Genomic DNA, 23,449 nt, shown 5'->3' on the forward strand with positions numbered 1-23,449 from the left:
TCGTATAACTAATGCCAATGCTAGTGCCTCATAATACGTAACTAAGGTCCAATTTAAGCTAAAAGACAATCTAACAAGGTGCGTTAGACGCAGATCGATGGCCTGTTTGAACAAGCAAATTGTACTGACACGTCGTCCGAAAGCCGATTCGAACGTAGAGGCAGAAATCACCAATCTGGTGCTTGCTATTGTCCAGGAATCAACTTGGCTGCACTCTTATATTTCCTTAATAATTTGAGATTGTGGTAGTCAGTGAGGGTTCTTCTCCGTTATCCCTAAGAGAGTATACAGGCGTTTCAGCAAGTCACTAATCGCATAGCGAACGAGTACTACATGGCTTATGCAAGCATAGTAATAGAAAACATTGGGCAGCAATGAAGTCCTCCCTTTCGATTGACCCTTGCTGCACCATTTGCTGCACACAGGCGTTGCTCAGTAGTTCCGAAGCAGTCTCTAGGTAATTGGATAGCAACTCTCATGCACAGTTACGCCGCGTGAGTTCCGACGTGAGCTGCGGAGTTAAATGAGCGCGGCATGTGGGTCCAGGCAAGATTTCTCTGTGTTCCCCTTTGATTTGAGCGTGAAAATCAGCTTACTTTCAATTCGCATCACGTGTATTCAACATGATTTAAAGAGGATGTTAAAACAAGCATCGAACTTCATTTATGTTCTACTGGTCTTGGAGTACCATTCATTGAATGCGCATTACGGAATTTGACAAGATAGGATCAAATAAAGTATATCCACGTGACCGAATCCAAGAAAAGCTGAAAATTACTTAGAATCGTATTGATATTACGTTCTGATCGGGATTATACTAATATACAAACATAACTGTAACACTTATTTGTGAAGTTCACTTTATTATTTATTCGCTTAATATATATAATATAATTATAAGGTTATTTGCTTTTTATATAAGCATCCCAATTCGCTTTTGTCTGAAAGCAGGATCGTTTAAGGATGCTCCAATACGGAATAGTTAGTTGAACAAGTTTACATTTTTATTACAAAATGGAAGGTGTTGCAAACGTCGCCTCGCGTCATGTTTTAAGCGTGCTCGCTAGCGATAATCGGTTTGATCATTTACTTTATCTTGAATGTATTCCTTCGGGGATGGAAACGATTTTCTTTCAATTTTTTGTTAATTAGACTGTTTGTGGCATAGTCGAGCAGTTTCTTTAGCTAAATACAGCATCTTTCGACGTACACCGTTGTCTCTAGACAGAACTGCTACTTACGTAAAGGAATAAAAACCTCGATGGATGATTCTCGATAGGAAGATCAAGGCCGGCAACAAGCTCAAAATCGGATGTAATATTTTAGATTCTTACCCGGACCTGTACCGCCGCTTTATTTTAACATGCGTTTTTTTCAATGAATAAATTAATGGGTCCTCCTAGTTACTCCGGAATGTAATGATTGCCATAGGCAAGGAAGGAGGATAGGTCCCTATGGGATTAACTGTATCATGGAAAATAATTGGTATTTCACAAAAAAAAGATATTTCACAAGTATAGTTTATTAAAGCACAATTTACTCGTTTTCGAAAAAAACAAATTGATAGCATCTTATCGTGGGTTTGGTCTGTGAAATCAAATGGCCCGCTGATGATTAAAACTATGAGGTATACATGTTGACACCCTTGTTGAATCCAAGTATGGGTTATGCCAAGGAAATCGTCAACCTTTGCCCTAAAACCGAGCTCATGTGACATGTTGGTATATAACGTAGTGAACCCCAGGATGCTTATCTAATATAGTTCATAGGAAAAAGTTATTGTATCCTTCAGAAAGTCTTCAGTTCAAATCAACGTTCTCTCACGCGAGAAGGGCCGAATCCTACTAAAATATTTTGCCTAATATTAAATCTCAATTGTTAGTTTTAAATGAAGAGTATAGATAAAAATCTTTAAGAACTTTAAACTTAAAAAACCTGTTATTGTATGTGACTTAAGTCCGAAGGACTATTAGCACGAAAGTTCAACGAAGCTGATCGCAACGGGTTAAATTGTGAAAAGCTCGCAAATACTTCATAAATAAACTATTCTTTTAACAGAATTTTCGTTTTGTTGATATAGTAAATAGTGTAAGAGTATTATTTTGATGTTCCCCATCGTAGTCAATTTTTACATATATGACATATCCTATTATATACATATATATATATTGCGAAGCAAGCGCCATTGCGGTCCAGTTGTTGACAGAAAAAATCGGGAAAACTAGCTCTAGGTCACCAACTTCAAATAGGCTAATTGCCTATTTGATAATGAGAGCCATACCTGAATTATTCGTTGGCAATGTTCCTTGCTGTCATTTAGTAGCGTTTCTAGTTGAACAGTTAGGATCAGGGTTGCAGACCGCCAGGCCAGGCAATTGGATCACTCTCGTCTCATTAAGGTGAGACGTGCAAATAACGTTACAGTCTCAGTAAGAACAATACTCGTCAATACGGTACTCTCGATTGCGTCTAATGACATGCACAGCTGCGGTACGTACTTCTTGTTGTTACTGTAGTAACGAAAAAGTGCTATGTTGAAACAACACTTCAACATTGTTTTTTCCCTTCCTGAATGCTAAATGTGGCCTTGTTTGAACATAGTAGTTACCTACCGATAGATTTTTCGTTCCCCGTCGATTTCTTCGGTGACCGGAATCCGAAGGGGAAATTCCTGACTTATTCTTTTGCTTGGCATACTGCCGTTTTCGGATGCGTATCCTAGCCCTGGCAGCTAGTAGAGTCCCCCTTGTGAGTCTGAAACGAGAAGTTTAATTCTAATCTAAGCATTGCTACATGCTTGCAGCGGAGTAAATAGTTACACGAACTGTTTCTCATTTACAATTGCCGCTTGTGAATGTACTATCCGAGTGTGTGCTTACTGGATGCCTACATAAGGACAGCAGTGGCTCCGTTATGTCGATCTTCTAGTGCCGGTCTTCAATATCGTTTTGCATATACGTGCCTAAAAGTATGTTCGAAGTAATTTCTGCGTTAATCAACATAATTGCAAAGATTACCTATGTATATAAGCATCCGGTAGCTTAATTTATACTTTATTCCATCTTTTGCTCCCCTACGTTGCTTCGGTTCATTTTTATGTGTATAATGGACAAGGCGTGCTAAATTTTCGCTGTACACCTTGTGAACGTCAGCTTTAACGCACGGCTTGTTAATAATGCCAGGCTGTGCTGTAAGGTATAGCCGGGCCCCAAAGGCCTTTGGCAGCTTGAATATTAGCACCTTTGTCTTTGGATAGGTATATCCAAGATTATTAAGGCTATCTGCTAAAGCGTCGATGAAGTTCTGCCTAAGTACAACTTTTTTAGAACTTTAAGCTAGTTGCTATCATCTAGATTTACAGTCTCCACGAGATAGTGCCGTGTGTTTACTTATGAATATTTAGTAGAGCGAAGATCACGTTCGAGACGGGATTCCGGCAGACACACTGGTCGCTCACAAAGCTCAATCGTAAATTAGACTCTGACTTATATGACAAAGCATTGACACTTCAGATACGTTCTGCTATATTCAATCGTTGTGACAAAACTCTGAGGTTCAGATGAATTCGTATTTTTTGTTTTCGCTTAGATGACCAGGCTCATTACGACAAACTGGTGTACAGAACTAAACAAGACTACGCTTGAAGTGTGAAAAATAGATCAGTCTATGATTAGTGGTTTACGTTTAAAACGACGAGTCTTTCAAATAGTACTTCTTCAAACAAAGTAGTTTCATTTCAAGGCCTACATTTTAGTAACGTACCATAAATATATTGTTTCCCAGCATAAATTTATCTTTGACTTGCCTTTTCTATAGACATTTGGTCTAAATCTTCTCCACGCTATCAGAGTTGCGTGTATAAAGAAAACCTTTACAGGCAGTTGTAATGCATCGCGTTAAAAACAGCCATATTTTTTTCGGTTAGTGTTTTCGTTTTCATAAAAATTGGCCTCATTAAAGTTGATTTTCTTCTGTATGTCAACTGTAGCTTTTTTCCATTCACGTTTGGTAGAGTAGTCCTTGAGGCAAAGACATTACTGATGCAAAAACGTATTAGGTTAGTACACGACGAGCTGATGTTGAGCCACTGCAACCCACAAGAGTAACTTAATTTAGCGAAAAAGTCAACGTGAAGGTGCCCATGTTATGATAGGCACATAATGCGCCTGAAACCTTTGATCAAAACAAGAATAGATTTCCCGTTTTGTTCCCGCCTGCAACAAATAATTAGTCCAATACATTTCTTAAGGAAAACACCATTTTCCTTTGATATCCGTAATCTGTTCATATATTAGACAATCTCTGGCAATGTGGAATTTAAACAGCCGATCCGTTTTCATGATTTTTGGCCTTAGGCAAAATTTCCACTCCGTCAGAAATTAAATTGATGAAAGGCAATAGAATCAGTGCGATATGTGCAAAATCAGATGGCCGTATGGATAAACACACGTGATAAACAATCAGTTCTTTTATCGTGTGACTTGAATAAGACGCATTTTCGTTCGTTTTTCGTTCATGGTACAGATCGAAGATTTCGCTGTCCTTAAATGGCCACCCAAAAACAAGAGGACAATCAAGAATGAATGGCGCATCAAAACTGTCATCAGCTAACTCCGGCTCAATCGGGTAACAATTGATTCTTTTGCCAAGCCAAATCAGTTACTTAGATTGGTAAATCAGTCCACCAGCCAGCCACACAGACTCCTCTCGGCGAATACGGTCACACCATGACAGCAGCTCGGTGCCACCCTGCTTACGCACTTTTTCAGACTTGTCCGCTTTCTCTATTATTCCTATCCTAAGAGACCAACACGCTTGTCTGGACAGAGTCAGGTGGCTTGACCCCATTAGCTTCTATCGTGCTTGTTTTGTTTTGCTTTGTCCGCTCCAGCTATTCTAATCTATTCTAGGACGGCGGTCGTATCGATTGGACGCCAAAACCCTGGCCTGTAAGCCTTAGACCCTACAACTGGCATCATTTTTCCTATTACTTTTTCTCACTCTATCCCAAAACAGATGGTTACCGGTGATTCCGTTCCGGTATTCGTTTACATCTGTGGCCAGCAGCTAGAGCAATACGAATGCTTCTGGCAGCACAAGCCAAAACACCATTATCGGCATTTATACGAATTCTCGTCAGCGTAAGGGTACTAGGGTTACTCAACTGCTTGTTCGTTAGAAAGTAGTAGTTGTCTCCGTTGCTATACTATAACCTTTACTACAATCGGTACAAGCAAACAAGTAAGCTCTACAGGGTGCAGCCCACCCAGAAAGCGTACAATTTTACACATAAACAGTCGTAGCAATCTGCTAATTAGATCCGCTGGACAAGATTGGCTGGTATCGTCGATTGTATCAGTTGGAATTGCACAGTGGGGATAGCATAGATCGCCAGGCCAACATAGCGTTCGCCGCCTTTCAGCTTGTTTATCTACGTGTCGAGGGCAATAAGCTCGCCGCAGTGGCTAACACTGGTAAACGACGGCCATGGCTATAGCAAAACCAGGCAGAGCATAGTGGGCCCTCGTATTCTAACGGCAGAGGAGAGTTCCTCGCGTGAGCCCTCTTTCGCTTCCCTCGATAGGCCATCAACACGGCTCCACTACAACCGCCATGCGAAACCACCAACATCAATACGACGTCCCGCCGCTACAGTAGGTGTAGGCACGGGGTAGACCAAGTCCCTTGCGGAGTTGGGTGGATTTTATCGGGGCGTAGCTGCATTGAGGCAAGGGTCGACTGGATATTTCGTCCACAGACTAATTATTTACTAGTTCATCGTAGGTCAGTTTGTGTGTCATCCATGATCGGTTTGCCCTGTCATCTTGAACATTGTCTGCTACCCCGTTACCTTTACCTTCCCCCTAAGCGTGGTCCTACTGTTTTTTATTTGCTGCTTCCCTCCGCTCTGTTGGTCCTGACCAAACCATTCAGTTAGAGTTTACCTACGTCCTGTGACGACACGCTCTAGTGGGTTGGGGCCACCAGCTTTCATTTTACTCGTCGGAACGCTGCGGCCCCGTCTTGATGGGATCTGTTTGCTGCAAATTTATGGATCGACACACCGGAGCACCGATGGAGCTGCCGAGCATTGGGCTGTTATTCGTCGACAGGATTCACAGCAGCAGAAGTACTCGACTAGCAGACGAAAGTTGAGAAAAAGACAACGTGAACGGTATGTTCACTTAATGGTCAGAGCCTTGCGCTCCTCGCTGCTCTCAGAGAGAAGACGACAAGTCACCGGGCAGCAGAAAGAGGTGGAGAGCGGCCGTTTAGTCCGTGTATGCACAGTCTGTTGCCAGGTCGATCCGTTGTCAGTTGGCAGTCGGCGGCTTAAGAGCAGGCGAACAGTTCACAATACAACGATGGTGAATTAGCTTCTAGAGCGTTAGTCGTGTGATTTTTTGCTGCTTTATAATATAAGCGACCACGGCGACGTCGCCGTCACGGATTTACGTCTGTGGCTGTGGTAACATCGTCGAATGAGAGGCGTCCGCCAAAACTACCGCAGTTGTTATTAATGCCTCATTGTAACCGCAGCGCTCATGTGTTGTGCGAATCTAAATTCATTGTTGGAACATCAGACGGCCATCAGACGAAAACGAGGCAGCAAAATCAGGATCATCTGCTCCCCAAGATCATTGTTGTGGACAGAGGTAACTGGTGACCGCGCACTGAGCGACGGACCCATCCACAAAATGCAAGCGAACAAATAAAGAAACTTACTGACAAAGAAATTGAAAAAGATCAAATTTGCACTTTAAAATGAAAAGGAAGAATCTTGTGTGTGTTTTGATTTCTCGCTCGTCGTTTGAAACTGCTACTGTTCTGCAATGCGTATTATTTGTGTAATGATAAATTTGACAAGAAGTCGTCATTGACGACTGCAAGCGAGTCTGTGAGCCTGCCTCTGGGGCGGTCGGTCGGTTTCTTAGAAACGGCTGTGGAATGTAAAACAGAAATACGCGACACCCGTTTTGTCAGAAGCTGCACGAGCAGCTCGAGGATGTATACGGTTTTATCCTACAGTTCGAACTGCGTGTAATGTCAACTGTTGACGGGGTATAAGTATTCCGTTGTAGTAGCAGTCGTGTTTACCCTCACCCGTTTTACTTAACCGAGAAGTAGGCGCTAGCACGATTCACGAATAGGACATCCCCAGGACTCTGTCATCGTTTTTGTGTCATGTTCGTACGTAACGCTTAGTTTCTTTGACAGCTCTCAGACTGTTGTTCCACACTTGCGTTGTTCGTTTAACTTCGCTTGAGTGGGGCTCAGCCCAATTTCTTCCCTGTATTTCTACGATAACAATAAATCGTAATAACAATTGTACATAATTGCCATTACGGTTTTAACGTTCGGACCTAACGTGCTGTGTGCCAACATTATGGATGGCTGTCTCCCTCCATTATCATCTAAATCCATCTCCTTGCAAACTTCAGTTTTCCTAAACCCGAATCCACAAGAAGGGCTAAATGAAGTAGTTATGACAAACAGGATTATACGACAAAACAACAGAAGTCTACAAAATTGGAGTAAGGCACACGGAACTCCTATTGAACTTCCTATTGAAGTCTGAGGATGCTCACGCGGTTCAGGACGGCATCCACCTGCACGGTGTCTATCGACTCACTAAAAACGATCGGACGGTGAGCGCATCAGCGGTGGACAGAGTCAGGACCAAACTTTTATGTCACTTCCTCTGTCCTATAGCAGAGACAGGCTGCCCCCATAACTATAGTAGAGTCGTCGGCGATGTGTAGCGTGCAAGGAGTAGAGTTCGGCTTATCCATTTGAGGTGTGGCAAACCGCTCATTGACAGCCTGGTCATCACAGCCCCCTTACAACACATCCCGAATGTGCTAGTGCCATAAGTGCCAAATCACGCCAGTGGCAACCGCGCCAAGATCTGAACGATTAGATCCGCGACAGCAGCGGGTGACAATGAAGAGGAAAAAGCTTCCGGCGCAGCTGATGACGATTGCTGCAAAGACTTGTCTATGGGAGCACTATGAAAAACCAATATCGATTACGGTCACCTTCGTAATAGAAGACATTGTCAACCGTTTCGTCATCAGTCATGTTGATGCTCGAGGTGAATTGTAGCTCAAGCTAGAGCTAGTTTTCAAGTTTTGCTACCACTGCTACTACGTTAATAATTTGATGAAAAATTACCATAACAAACGTAAATAGAGAAGTCGTCGCTTCCTTACTTAGTTCCTAGGTCAAGCTCACGAAAGTGGACGCGCAATAACATAGCGGAGGCACTCTGAACAGACAGAAAACTACCAGTCCACAATCGGTCCGCGTTTTTATCGTCAGCGGCCAAAACGAAAGGCACAAAAGCCACTATTTTTTGTATCATCGTGTGACTACCTATGTGCGTTTAAGAACGTGTACACATGGGACACTGTATCGGGCACATGTTCACTGTTTACTCTCATTAATATTCTACTTTGAGCAAAATTTAATCGCGCGGGAGAACATGTCAGAGATGTAAGTAGCCGAAACGTATCGCCACTTCTAATAATAATGGCGATCTCTGACGCACTAGAAACAAGGATGCTGCCACCACTAGTACTCATAATAATAGAAATAGAAATAGTAACTGCAAGAACAAACAGCGTTATTTTGGCGGATTCATCATTTTAGAGAAAATTCATAGCATTTATCGGTAACACCACGACTAACGACAACCCAGACGACGATATGTGAGATGTGATAGGAAAAAATGACTAAGCAAGGCAGTAAATGGTAGAAGCATGTGAAGTGTTCAAGTTACGAAGATTTAATATCCGATGAACATAGTAGGTCTGTGACATTGAAGTGACTCCCTTCCCCCTTGCTATTTGCATATGTGGATGCAAAGTAGCGAAAGTAACAATTCTCGGATTAAAAATCCTCTAGCATCCAGAAAGTGTGCGCGATCAGAAAGTGAAACTGGCAGTGGTCGAGGTGGATGAGACAGAAGTAGCTGAAGAAAGACAAACTCAGATAAACAGAAACAGAAATTAAACGTGTTTGGCCACATCGACACACGGCGCTCAGCAAGAGCGGGTTGCAAATTCTGAGCATCGTCCCTTTCTCTTTATATAAAATATGATGATTGCCGTATGCGATAGGATTGAATCCTAGACGAAAAGAATCAAGCACCCCATACGAGGACGATGAGGAGAACTTGATCAAACGGTGTCACCTCCGGCCGTTTGCCGATCGCGCAAAATGTCAGTCGAGTAAAAATGCGGTCAACGGAAAAGTCTGGAGGGAATCAGAGACAGCAGGGAAGCCGAGGTGTTGTTGTCGACTTCGCGGCGGATCACCACTAACGAAGCCAACGTCAATGAGCACGATCTGAATCGTTACAAGTGATCATATCGATAGGTGCATGAAGAATAACGTATACATACCGTTCAACAATCGGCGCGCACACGATATTTGCTGTTTTTTTTTGGGGGGGGGGGCGTGTGGGTGTGTGTGTGTGTGCGTGCGTGCGTGTCTGTGTGTGTGTATGCGGGCGTGTGTGACTCTTGATGTCTAGACCTGAAACAGGTACACGTTCGTAAACGACGTTGTTATTGAAATAGTGAGTGAAGAATCTGAAGAGAAAGCAAACAAAAGGACGCAGTTACCACGTAATCGTCATGTCGCTACTATGCGTAACAGGTAACGTCCATCGTCCAAATTGAATGGAATATATCATTAAGCAAAGCCTAATTGCGTTTACAGTTAATTAGATCTTTCTTAGCATTACATACCTTTGGGTAAAAATAAATCATATATACGCTTCCAGGCAAGTTGTAGGGTTATATAGCAGATATTTTTCGCAGCCTGTGCTTTTTGCTATGATCTGCAAAGCTTCCCTTTACATCTTCGTATAGAAGTTTTTTTATTCTAATTATCTTCGTAGAAAAGCAGTAATCTCATTTGGCTTTTATCATTTCGATTCTATCTTCTTTAAAAGAAAGTCATATATAAGCAAAATAGTCTTTCTGATCTGGCCAAAGTTACTAGACATAAAATACGTAAAACTTGCGCAAAGCGACTTATTCCAAATTTGTTTATATCTATTATATATAAGGGTTCATTCATTCGCTATTTTTTTTGCGCAAGTCGGGTACTTTTTATATGTATCTGTCGTGTACGATCAGTTTAAAAATGTGGAAATGTTACAAAAGCTTATTTCTTTTGTACTTGCGACCTACTCTAGCAACTTCCGCTAGTTACAGAGCATATGAGTTGTATGGAAGTTACTTCATTCTACGCATCTTTTAGAAGACATTTTGTTATGAAGGGTTTTTGACGATAAATAAATCCGCTTGGTACTTTGGTCGTAGGCAAGTGCTATCCCTATATATATATATATATATATATATATATAGTGTGCACAACTAAGATTCAGAAAGTGGGTTAAAAATTTGTCTGTGTAGTCCGTCAGTTTGTCTCACGCATTTTTGTTTTAGATACCAGAAAATATATGAAGCAAATCGAAGAGTAAACATTTATTCTTTATTCCATCCATTTATATTCTCTAGATTTTGGTATGAAAGCTCTTTAACCGAAGAATTCGAAAAAGGGTACAGTTTTATAGCCACAAAGTTGATAGAAACGACGATTTGTAGAAATATTTGCATGTACATGGAGCAACATGGTCTGGATTGTCGACTATTTGGATATAATGGTAAATAATAATAATACCTACGTAAAATATTAGCCGCTGCCGAGAACCGGTATCGACTTCTGCTGGAGCCTTTGTTAGCCGTTGACTAAAGAAGAAAGAATATCTCTATGCTTGAAGAGTACAAAGTGCAGGAAGTATACGCTTGCCTGGTAGAAATAAATACATCATTAAATAGTAGAAACGTTCTGCCGATACAAAGACAAATTACCCCTTAAATGGGATCTAACTGCTATCATTTACATGTCTCCATACTGTCAGTTAAAACGACGCATGGGGCCAAGGCCCGTAGTGGTTTACGTAGGTCGTATAGGATTGTACAGGTGTTTTGACCCTACATCGATAAATGTAGAATAATCACTTTTCAAATGCTGCACTCGTTTCTAACTCAAAGTACGCAGAAACTCGCATAGTTAAAGCTTTGAAGGTATGCGAACTATGATTGCTTACCCCCTGAGTTGAAGGTACTGCAACCACCTTCACCATCCAGGTGCTTGCATGTATACACGCATAATTTCAGCATCAGTGTACACAAAAATATCATTAAACGCGCGACCTTCAGTGAACCTTCAGTTTATCACTGACAGGCTTATCTCCTTGTGAATGGAAAATTTAATTGAAGAATGGAAGGCAGTGAATATAAGTACCGTAATATAACTGAATTTGAGTCTTACTCATGGACATCGCTGATAAATTACTTACATCTAAGGTAGGACATTTGAAAAAAGCTGAAACTGCAAAAGCAGCAGATACTCAGGACAAGGTAGAGTCAGGCAGGTTTACTCAAAAAAAACCTACCTAACCGTACAACAAAGACGTCTTGAAGTTTATTAAGCTACCAAAAGGATGATCTCCATAGCAGTCTGTATTGTTACCGACTTGTTAAATTGCTTTAAACATTTTTAGAGGATTTGTATTTCCAACAACAGAATTTACTATGAAAAGGTAAAGTTCAAAAAAGGTCTTTGATCAATTAGTAGCAGCTTCTGAAGTTGTATGCGTGTCGATAGAATAAACGTTCTCTCAATGAGATTCATCTAATCCTTTAGGTTGTGTACACTATGTTCGCTAAAACCTAACCTCGGTCCTTGTTCTTAAGTACTGAGCAAGCGGCGCAAAACTGAACCAACTAGACACCGGTAGAAAAACCTCACTACTTCATCCCGCCCTATTAATTCCTCCGTAGCATTCCCCTTTTGACCACGCAGAGTCCTTATAGTTTCAACAATAATTATGAATGCAATGATTCAGTTGATCAATTGTTCAATCTTCCCGATTTTCATCTTCCATATAATTTCCACCGTCCCCTTTTTATTCGATTGACGCTGACTACATACGGCTTTATATAGTTCGGTGCGTACGCATAAATAGTGTCGTCGAGCAGAATATAGATGTTGCATGTGTCACCTTGACTATGACAGCTTTTCCTGAGCATTCAAAATCGGGCTGAGCTAGCATCCTAGCTTTTAGCTGTTAGCTACACGAGTGTGTACCGCTCATAACGTAGCATTATGAAGCAGAGCTGCTTCGAATTCAGTCACTGAAGATTCCATTACTGTTAATGATTTTCGTGCTGCCTGGTTCGGGGTCAGGTTTGCGTCGCTTTTAGCGTTTGCAAGACTAAACCATAACGACAACCTCAACTCTCAACGATCTCTAAGATCGTACGGACAGAGAATAATCCCGAACAGTGACAAAATATAACGCGCCGGATTGGTTTTTCTGCCGTTGCTGATCTAAACGAAAATATCTGACATGCTGCATGCCTGAAAAAACGAGATAAGGGCAAGCCGACGACATTGTTAATACTTGGCTGTACGCCTTTGTCCAATGGCATTTGTTTATCATTTTCTATTAGTATACACTCTACATTTGAACGTAGATGAAACATTATACGTAAATAGATTAAGCGTAACGAAGTTCAAATCGTTTCTCCGCTGTCTGAAAAACTGCTAAGGCCTGTCGCTAGGAATTGTACGAAAGATTTTTATCAGGTATGATGAAATATATATCAGAGATATCAGTTTGTCATAAGCGATTTAAACAGTGGGACAAACAATCTTCACTTTTATCTATAAGGGATAAATAGGCGTAACTACACAACGGAATATAGGATCTGGACATCTGTCTTTACAGATTTCTTAGTTGATATCGTTTGTGGAGGAACACGCTAATTTAACAATTGATTCAAGAATAGTGCTAACGAGTCGTGTGTGCATGGCTTGGCCAAATTTTAGGCGCAATATGATAGTATAGGGATTAGAAGCAGTCCTTAGTGAACGAAACACCGCAGGAGAGCGTCACCCTTGGGTTCCAATATGACTTGCCGGTAGAAGGGTTATGAACACCGCCGTCGTCCGAACATCCTATAATGAATGATCTTGCTAACATTTATATTCCGCTTTTGTTAATTTGTTAGGTCTTCTCATGACAACAAATTTTTAAACATACAAAATATAGAACCAGCTGCATATTGTCCGACACTGTCGTGCGGTTTTGCCTACTCAACCTGAACAGCTCGTAATGAAGCTTGCGAAGTACTGTGCTTAAAACCTTAACTAGGTCCCCTTAGCGAAAGGCCTTATAATTCAATATTGATAGAAATAAATCTAATTAAATATAGGTTAATTAAGGTAAACCTATCTAACTGAGCACCACTTCCAGCTGTGTTGATGAACAGCTCTTAAATTTTCGCATGGGAATTTACTTTGCAAATTATTCAGGTCATTTTATGCTGTGTATGTCGGCCGTGCAGCGGTAACTTGAATGATTTACGTAATAGAAGGAAGTAGTGTGGTTTTGTTGTATGGGCTGCATCATCTTTATACTATTGAATAAAGCGAAGTATATTAAACAATACCCTCAATCACTGAGCAATCGTGCTTACCAGAAATACCCCAACAAGACAGTAGCAGAAGTTTTATATAGGCCGATTGGCCGGAGGTCATTTTGCGTATCACATCCGTCCTGTCGTAGAGTCTTGAAGCGAAACAAAGTGAACGTTACAGCTATCCTTTGACGTTTCGTTCTTCATTGTTTACAACTGCCGAGGTGGCGGGCGATCTAGCAATCTGCCGTCCGCTACGTAGTGGATCATTGAAAATAGATTGGCTATACTCATAACGATCTACAGACGATAGTTGTGTTCACAGATAGTTACGAACCACTCTGTTATATCTTCGAACGACGTGTTTTTGGAATATTGTTTGCGTACTGGGGATAGCGATCGACACCGGCCTGAATAACACGGACTCACGCACGCAACCCAGTTAACGTCGAGAAGAAACTTCCCAAACGACCGCGCACGACCGCTGCCGATGCCAGATTCTGACATAAGCAATAGTTTCCGCACAGTGCCCACACTTATTCACTGCTAGCTTGTCGTCGCGCGTCGTTTAGGGCTGCTCAGACCTATTTCTCTACCTACGAGCGTGCCATCCACTTAGAAAGCCCACACCCGCCTGGCGAAGGGTGCACGAAATGGATAGTCGAATTGCCGGACCAGTGCTTAGGCACCAAGGCTTGAACAGATTCGTCTAGATGAAATGAAGCAGGTCCGATGTGATATTCCTACAGAGGGCACAGATGGTAAGAGAGCAAACGGATACCTTTAAACACTTTCTTCTCCGTCTGTTGTGACCATATAGTGGACTGATGCTTATGTACATATTGTGGATGAACTCAGAAGTTGTCCTTACGGATACGCCCAGCTTGACCAAAAAGAATCAATGGGGGTGACTTGCCAAGGGCATTGCCGACTCTTCTAGTGCCTCAGTTAGCCCATTTCTGAATGGAAATCGCGTGGTCAGCGCAACCTATATAGGCTAAGTACGAGCTCATACAAATGCTTCTCAGCTAAGTAATTTGCCGCTGTTGCTGTCATCGTACGTAAACTAAAAGCAAATACCTGGGAAAGCATTTCAGAATATACGGTTTTTCAAATATATCCTGGGACCACCTGACATCTTGGCGCGGTCATATAACCATCGAGAGAAGTTGAAGATTGGACTGATCATTCATTAGACTAGTTCAGGCAAATTGTGAACAGCAAATACGACTGGATGCCTCAGCTTTGAAGGGTTTTCCCCTGGGAGTCAATTTGACAAAATACTTCCAATCATTTCTCCACTTGCAGATATTCATGTCCGTATAAAGTGCTAATACACGGTCCCTTGTTGCCAAGTCTAATATGCCTAGTATCTGCGATACACGGCCGTATGCTATTAACATAAAGTAAATTAACCCAAATATTGCCTTCATTTTCTTTTGTGATATAGCGTTAGTACTACGGTTAGCTTCTAAAATATACACAGGATGAATCCAGTCTGAAAGTGGAAAAAAAAACAGCCACAGCTTATACGTACAACAGGTTTGCCTCGAAAATTTCTACCTGACTAATTACAGATTTGCTAATCGTGAGATAGCGCTAGGACAACTGTCCCTTAAAGGACCAATGACGATAAATAGGTGAATCGTGGAGTCGGAAGGACAGTCTTCAGTCATATCGGCTGTCTTATCATCCAATTAGCAGACGAAGGATTTGCATTATTATACATAATTCTGGGATCAATTTAATTTACAGTACTTTGTATTTTTTATAATCTAAACTAGGACACATTGTTATCTGATGATTAGTCTGCTTTTGTCGTGCGAAAAAAACAAATTGAATTACTATCATAGGTTGGTAGAACCCTCTAACCTATATCCATGGAAATCTACAGAATGGATTGTACAGTTTCGAGAACGGCTCTTCGCGTTTCACTTACTCTGTAGGAAATTTATCCAAAAAATGAGAAAAAAACACTTCAACGGTAACAATCATTTTCGGTAAATTTTTTCAAGTGTTGGAGAAACAGAGGCTTGTTCTTTCCTCAAATTAACATAATATGCTAATAGAAAAGCATAAAGTGACCTTGCTCTCGACTTGTTTCCATCCTCCGTCTTATATTCGATCGTTTTTTGTGCGCAGAAAATTTAGTCTGCCATATGCGTGTATGCATTAATACTGAAGCTGTAAGTACAGAAAGCAGACCATGGAGATATATGTGCTGCAATTATATATATATATATATATATTACACAGAAAAGTTTGCTTCTGTCGTATGGCTCTGTCGAACAGGTAAGTTGTTTACGATGTCATAGTCATTTGGTCCCGCTAATATTGCGTTATCGAAAGAGTACTGACCGTTTTTAGGCCTCTACGAAGCAAATATTTTGAAATGGTGTCACTCAAGTGAATATGCGCCATTTTAGTCGATGACCTTCCGCCGTCTTTCTTCTAGTAAGGTTATATCATTATGGACATTCGGTGGTTTTACGCAAAAGATTGTGACCAGCGACTTTGGCCGCCCTCAGTTGAATTAAATTAACACCATTAACTTCTGTAGAGACCGAAACGAATAATAGCCTGATAATGCAAAATCTCTCGCCCAAGTTCTCTCAGTTTTTGATGATGCGCGATGTCATGGTGGAAGACGACAACTGTTCTATTTATTTTTGCTCCGGTCGATTTTTGTCAATAGCTTGTAATTTTTCTAGTTGCTGACAGCAGAGATCCGAATCAGTCACTCGGCCAGACGAAGGCAAATCGATGCACGATTCCTTAGAGTCCCACAAAACTGTTTTAGCATCAATCTGGACTTCGTCTCAGATTATGGAGTATATTTCATTTTCACGTTGCCTTATGCGCAGCCGCCTTTCATCACACGAGATAAACAGTTTCTACAGATTTTCGAGGAAATACGAACGGGTGACTGTTTTTTTTTGCCAAATGGTGTAGCACTCAAGGAGTGAGCTTTTTATTATAGCCAGATTACTCCAAATAGTTAAAAACCGTCTGCTGATGGATGCTTAATTCCTTGGTGATACCAATGCTACCCACGCGCGTCGATCTCGCTCAGTTTTCGAAATAGTGTTATCTACTTTGTTTTTAATTAGTCGACCACGAACGAGTACGGCAAGGATTTTTTCTATGGGAATCTTCAGAACGAAAGCGATAACACATTTTGTTATGGGTCTGACAGCATTTGTGCGTCTATTGCAATAAAATTGTGATACACAGTGAATTTTCACAGAAATTTCACTCATCTACAAAGCGCCATCTATATCTTAAGCTTGAATAAAGACATTCCAGTAATTTTAGCATACCTATTGCTGTTAGATTTGAACTTTCAGACGAGCCCAACGATGAATAACGACCCATATTATCTGACATATATGATTTGAAGACCATAAGGCTAGAAGAACAATCTTGACTTTATCTAATGAGGCCAGTTAGTTTCACAATAGCGCGAACTTGGCCGTAACTTGCAATAGGCTATTGCTGAAGTTCCGCAATGGCTGGCACTTGTTTGTCTTGCAGCGGATTAAGAGCGAGCTGATATGGTCGAACTTGTCACTGTTGCAATGGCGGCAGCAGTAACAATAACGCCAGAAAAATGTGGCAGCAAGAGTACTCGTCTCCTAAAAACGGCTAATAGACAGAGTTGAATGCGCCTTCGTCTATGTTAATAAAGTAATCCGCTGTACTGAGTCGCGTCTTTCGTGATCTCGATGAAGGAACTGTGCCATTTTAGCTTGCAAATACGATGCGCCTGGATAGCACTATCGAATGCATTATATAATATAACCAGCAACGTTACATATGTATCCTATCACGAAGTCGGTAACAAGACTGCCTACTTCGTTGACTTCTTTCCTCACGCCCACTCTATACGATTATTCAAAAAATACGTTCACACACACACACACACTGCAATTAACAGTTATTTTTTGTGGTGAGCTCTAGCTTCCTTGATGACGACTATCAAATCTGTCTAAGTAATGGCAGACATAGCCAACTAGGCTTTCTTTCAGTCGAGTGGAAGGTCCATTAAAAAATTGCCGACGGTTTGTTTTTATTAGAATTTATTTCGTTGCTTTCAACGGAACCTCGTCAGACATCACGAGTTTGTTGATTTGGAACATTTTCTTGGATTCAGTTTTATTATATGAATCCGTTTACCGGGAAAAATTCGTATCATAGAACTTGCCTCCTACTAAGGTCCAAGGTTTTTAATTTGGGAATTGACGCAAATTCAAGACTAGGGTTGGTCTCGACAGGCCAACTCAAAATGGTAAGATCTTGTTTACTTGATTTGATTTGAGCCTCTATACAAATGGACAATGTGATGGTAACACGACGGTCCTACCGTAATGCTGCTTCTGCTGCTAGCCGAAAGTGTCACTCTAGTACCCCTCTTCCTGCAAAGACCTCCTTGGACAAAAAGAATATTCGGTCGGCAAGACAACTTCTGACACACCCAACCAACTTAGCTCAGTTTAGCATCCACGATATTAGCACATTTTGAAAATTCTCAAAGTGACCCACCGAAAACGACAGAAAATTAAGGTAGGCCCCGTAGGCCCCATCGACAAACATAAGCAGTGCCAATCATTTGGAGAATGTTGTTGACATATTGAGTATTTTTGCCTTTGGTGGAGCCATCTACGTTTCAGTGTGAAATTAGTTATTAATGAATTGGCGAATGAGCGAAACGTTGGACGCGAGCTGAATTAATCGTTACGTTCTTCGGTGCTACTTCAGAGACGATTTCGAAGTAGTCGCACGTGTTGGTTAGACTTCCTTTACCTTATCCACGTGGCTGTCAAGGTGGAAATTTCTAACAATCGAGTCAGGCGGCTCAGCTCAGTAAATAAGTTAGTAAGGGATGGCGTTAGGCGGGGGAGCAATGCCTATGAGGGAGGCATCGCTACGTTCGTATCCATTTAGAGAGGATTATGAAAAAATCACAATCATATTTCTTGATTATTATTTAACTCTTTTTTAAGCTAGACTTGGCTACGATAATGTTTTTATGCGGGAAATTTTCATCTAAGGTAGAAACCTAGTTGTCATTTCTAGGACAAGCTTAGACAGGGGTTTAGGTTAACTTGGTTGAAGCAGAGGCAAAGGTTTCGTGCTAATCTGAAAAAATCATATGTATATACATTAACTATGTACTATGAAGGCTCCCAGGCAACGAAGTGTTTTTCGAAGGAAATTTCGTGCGTCTTGCAGTAATGTAGTCATTTACACACCGACAGAACTCGTTGCAGGACTGGCACAACATTGACAGTTTTCAGCGCGGTAAACGTACGCAGATGCAACGCTGCTTGGCCTTCAACCTGGCCAAATGGTTCGGCGATGAGAGATGGCAGACCATGTTTAGCTATTTCTCTCGATAGCCTATGCCACTTATGTGAGTCACTCGTTTTTATCGTCGGTGTCCAGGAGTTTGCTAGCTTTGTTTTTCTTTGTGTGAAACTAAATTGTGAGAAAATCGATCTTGGTATAGGAATTCGTAAATCCCATCTATGTAGCCTATCTCATATGATACGAACTCAGTACGGAGAGCTGAATTTAGGAAACTATATACTATTACAGTGAATTATAACATATGGTAATAATGTCTTGATTTATCGGGCACGGTAAAAGTCATTCGAGTTTTCAATCTGGAGACTTTTAGCGAACGTATATAACATTCAGTGTTCCGTGTTGAGAAAAAGTATTAAAAATTAATTAATTACAAGAAGATTACTGTGTTTGCGCGGGAACGAGGGTGTACTGGATAGAAAGTTTTTTTCTTTTCTCGACAAATCGAACAAAATTCAAGAATCGGTGAAAACGTTTGTCTGAAGTCTAGGCCATTAACCTAGGCTGGTTACGAACTAGTGGGTAGTTGGCAATGCAAAAATCCTTTTTTAACGAATAACGTTGACATCAGTAGGCTACGCAGCGTTGCACATTATGGGATCAAATATAGCTTTTTTCTAATATTAATTTCTAGGTTATGGCACGACCCAGCTTATCTAATTGATTTTGTCAAGTTTCATTTCGAGAGTCAGCATTCGCAATAAGAAGACTATTGTTGACTATGGTATAATACGAAGACAACGCAATTATCACAGACATTATACCTTTGGGACGGACGAATTAATGAAGCTTTTAACCGCAGTAACTGGAAGTCCACCCCATAGGACTATATTAGGCAGTCCAGCTTTATTATATATATATATATAATACTAAAAGAAATCAGCATATTTTAGACGGGTTGCAGGACTGTCGCGCTGTTGTCGTGTCATGAAAGTCTGCAGTTGAATCTCGAATTGGCTTGTGAAAACTTTGATCAGATAAACGGCGTCAACTAGGACGTAACGTAAGACTGATGAATCATGATATCTCAACATACCGAACGGTATTAAACATTGATTGATTGAAATCGATTTATCTCATTGATAACTAGCACGAACCGCCGAATCAATCTGTACGATAATAATCGATCATCAACTCTGGTGGCGCATCACGAAGCTACAACAGTATTTTCAGAGGCTTATACGTTACTACGTATAGCTCTCTTATATATGATGACCACAAAATCGGCCCACGTCTAGCTACCTCCAAACGCTACAATAGCCATTGGCCTTAACCTTTAGCGTCCCTTGTTTGCGCATTTTCAAATTTTAGATCCAAAGGACCATGTTCAAGAAGATCGTACGCTCAACATAAATAGAACTTTTTTTCCCTCATTGCTGCTGCTGCTGCTGTTGCGGCCAGCTTCTTAGTAACCACTCTTGGGTAGCCCCTTAGTAACAAGATTGACTGAGCTTATCGCGCATAGGCAGCCATCACAGCAGGAACAACGACGTAAGCCATTACTTTAAGTAGAGGCCGAAAGCGGATCTATAACATTGTACAGATACGCACGTTCGGTGCAGCGCAGTAACTAACGGGTCCTGTTATATCCTTAAGGATTGCTTTCATCGTCCGTTTTTGCTGGCTTTAGTTGTTCCGCTGAGCATACTAAATTTTGAATGTGTTCTCTACGTTGGTGGACTGTTGATCTTAGCTAGGTCCAATGGTATGGTCCAGAGAACATGGAACAGACAGTCAACAGTAGTCAGTCGCGCCGTGGGCTACATATTTGCTAGTGGCGAGGCTTAGGAATACAACCGCCCCTGCCACGAATATCGGCTTCTACTCCTGCTAGCGTAAGGAAATAGGGTCCTTTGATCGGGCCTTTTGGCTTCGAGCCAGACTTGATGGAGCCATCCGTGTATTTGACGTCATTTCCTTATTCTGCTACTGCTATTCGTGTTCTCTGACGGCGACGGCGGCGTTTGGCCACCGCGGCGCGACATACTTCTTTTGGCCTCGTCACATTCGACGAATAAATGCTGCCACCAGCGGCAATGGCTGAGATAAGAGATCGGCGGCCATGTTAGAAAGGCAAATGCTAACCAGGACTACGCTGGAACGATTGGCGGTCGTTGTCTTCGTCATCGCCACCGTTAGGTCTGCTGGGAACCAAGCCATGTGGGGAGGGAGATCTGAAATCAAGAAAGCTAGTAGGGCAGAAACTATTTTCGTCTGCTGTTTTCATCCAATGGAGTACGTAGTCAGCGAATAGGTAGACGGTAGCAGGGACTAGCGAGCAGGAAGCAGCAGCGTTCGACCTACTTCTTACAGCAGAATACACACAGACGAATAGATGGTGATCTTAGCCTGTTATAACTACTGCACATCGAGTATGTTTTCTGTGAGTTTGCTTGCCCGAAAAAAAAAAAACGGGTAATCGATTAAAATGCGGCTTGCCTCAACCACAATAGCTATATCGGTATAAATCGGGTAACAAAAATCTACCGAGGATTACTTAGGATTATGATATGGCTGGACGGTGGCAATAGTTATTTCTATTACACAACGAGTAATAAATCGTCCATAACAAAAACTCTGCTATCTCAGGGTTGTAGGGCTTTCCTTTTATAATATAGATACAAATTGGATAAGACGCACAAAGGACGTCCACTTTCGTGAGAAAGAGACCCAATTTCATCCTTTGGTGTCTTAATCAAAAGATTTAGGAGACGCTTGAATGGCGTAAAGGCCGAATGTACAAAGATGTTTATTGAAATAAAATTAAAACTTTATCAGTCAACGATATCAAATATATCTAACGTAATGCGTGAAGTTTTAGTTTTAGTTGAAGTACTTTATCAAGTATTACTTCAGGCAGCGTTCTTCTAACACGAAGCGAAGCGGGCCTAGGCCTATTCTCTAGGTTAAACGATCTTGTTAAATTCGACAAATACATGATATCTGCATTATCACAGGGAAAAATAACTTAAGTCTATGGTATCTAAAAAACAGAATTTTTTTTAGATGACAAGCGATACCCCGGAACTAGGATCAGTACTCGAGTGTAATCAATATGAGCTATTCAACTAACTGAAATTATTGAGGGATCCCGGTTTGAGAATTAGTATGCATCTTTAAAAAAAAATTAATACGCATCCTCAAATCCAAAAATATATAAAATAACAGTACTGAGGAAGAATGTGCTAAACTGTCTGTATTTTTAAAAATAAATGCATGGATTTCAGTGCTGTCACCGGATAATTAAGGCGTTATAGAAAATAAAAGAAATAAAAATTCTTTGTAAAATATATGTAGAAATCTAGTTAAGACAATCAGTTGTTGCGTTTCTCTTTATCTGTATGTAAATGGTTACGGAAAACAGTCAGGACCGGTCCGGAAGGTCCTAGTATGCTTTAGGAACTTGTTTAGGAACTTGGAAAAGTGCACATAAGATCGAAGGCTTGTGGGCCCGTATTAGTCTTACCGTTTTGTCACACTTCTAGAGAATATCAAGGCGAAGCGGGCGTTGAAGTTTTTGTAGTTGCCTGTTTGGCTGGCTTACGTCGATTACTGTCAGGCCTTAGCAACGTTACGAACTAAGAGACAAATCTGATGGTCAATTTAGTAAAGCACAGTAATCATTTAAGGGTTTCTCGCAGAGGGTGAATGGATCCATGTTTGACAAGCATCTGGCGGATAGTAGCTTGCTGTGCAGGTCAATTCATTGGCCTGTCGGAGCCTATTAAGCTGTTGGTAGACTGGAACACGTCTGTGAGCTAAGAAAACTCCTACAGCTTCTTTGGGGTTTGCTGGAGCCCTCGTGTAAATCTCCATGCGCATTTTCCCATGCCGAGCTCTCCGGATAGCGGAAAGTGGCCCCTGGAGCGGCCCCGGTGGGTTTCATTCTCCATTGGTTGCCAATCTTCGATCTACTTCTAGCTGTATTGCTAAAATTACCTGATCCTTCTACAGTACAAGGACATGGTAGGGTAGCAAAACGACGGTCCTGACTGTTTGCCCCTCCGCCGTCGACCAGCGCGAGGCAGATTGGAAGCTTAGTTAAACGTAGAGCTGTGCCGCGTGTCGGTTAGTCAGAGAACCGCCAGGTAAGTGTGTTGTCGACTCTTTGAAACCTACTTGAGAAATAGCGAATGGAGCCCGATGTGAGCCCCTCTGTCCTCGTGAGTGGTCCTCTTCTATAGCAAACAGGGCGGCTGTACAATGACACTCTCGTACTGGTGACGTGTTTATACGTTTTAGGCGTTCTAAGTGCGTATGTCTGTTATACAGATATTCATAAGAGTTGCAACTAACCACTTGCTGTGACGATAGAGCCGTTTAAGATCAGTATGCTTTTGCGTATTTATAGCCACACGAATAGGTGAACAGGGTTTCCCATAGTGTTCATACAGGTATTCTATACATAAGATTCTTTCAGCGGAGGAATTCGCTATGAACATTTTTTTTTTGTGTTTTCAGCTACAATAGCGCTAATGCGCACTCAAAAACTAGGTAGTGCACAGCATTTTCCAGTGCTGAACACCTGTATGCCTCGACCTTTTGCTTGGGGGATCTGCTTTGTGTGTTACTCCGCGGCA

The 23,449-nt window shown here is 41.4% G+C and overlaps 1 protein-coding gene across 1 annotated transcript in view; it reads left to right on the forward strand.

The window, feature by feature from the left end:
• The first annotated feature begins 9,446 nt into the window (after positions 1–9,446).
• The window catches only part of LOC111260672 (uncharacterized), a 74,003-nt gene continuing 60,000 nt past the window's right edge, over positions 9,447–23,449 (forward strand). Inside the window, exon 1 of the mRNA XM_086968422.1 lies at positions 9,447–9,663. Coding sequence (XP_086824548.1) covers positions 9,642–9,663 — 22 coding nt within the window. The 5' untranslated portion in view covers positions 9,447–9,641. The remainder of the gene's footprint in view (positions 9,664–23,449) is intronic.

This window comes from Varroa jacobsoni, unplaced genomic scaffold (genome assembly GCF_002532875.2).
Source record: "Varroa jacobsoni isolate VJ856 unplaced genomic scaffold, vjacob_1.0 scaffold_466, whole genome shotgun sequence".
Classification (NCBI taxonomy): Eukaryota; Metazoa; Arthropoda; class Arachnida; order Mesostigmata; family Varroidae; genus Varroa; species Varroa jacobsoni.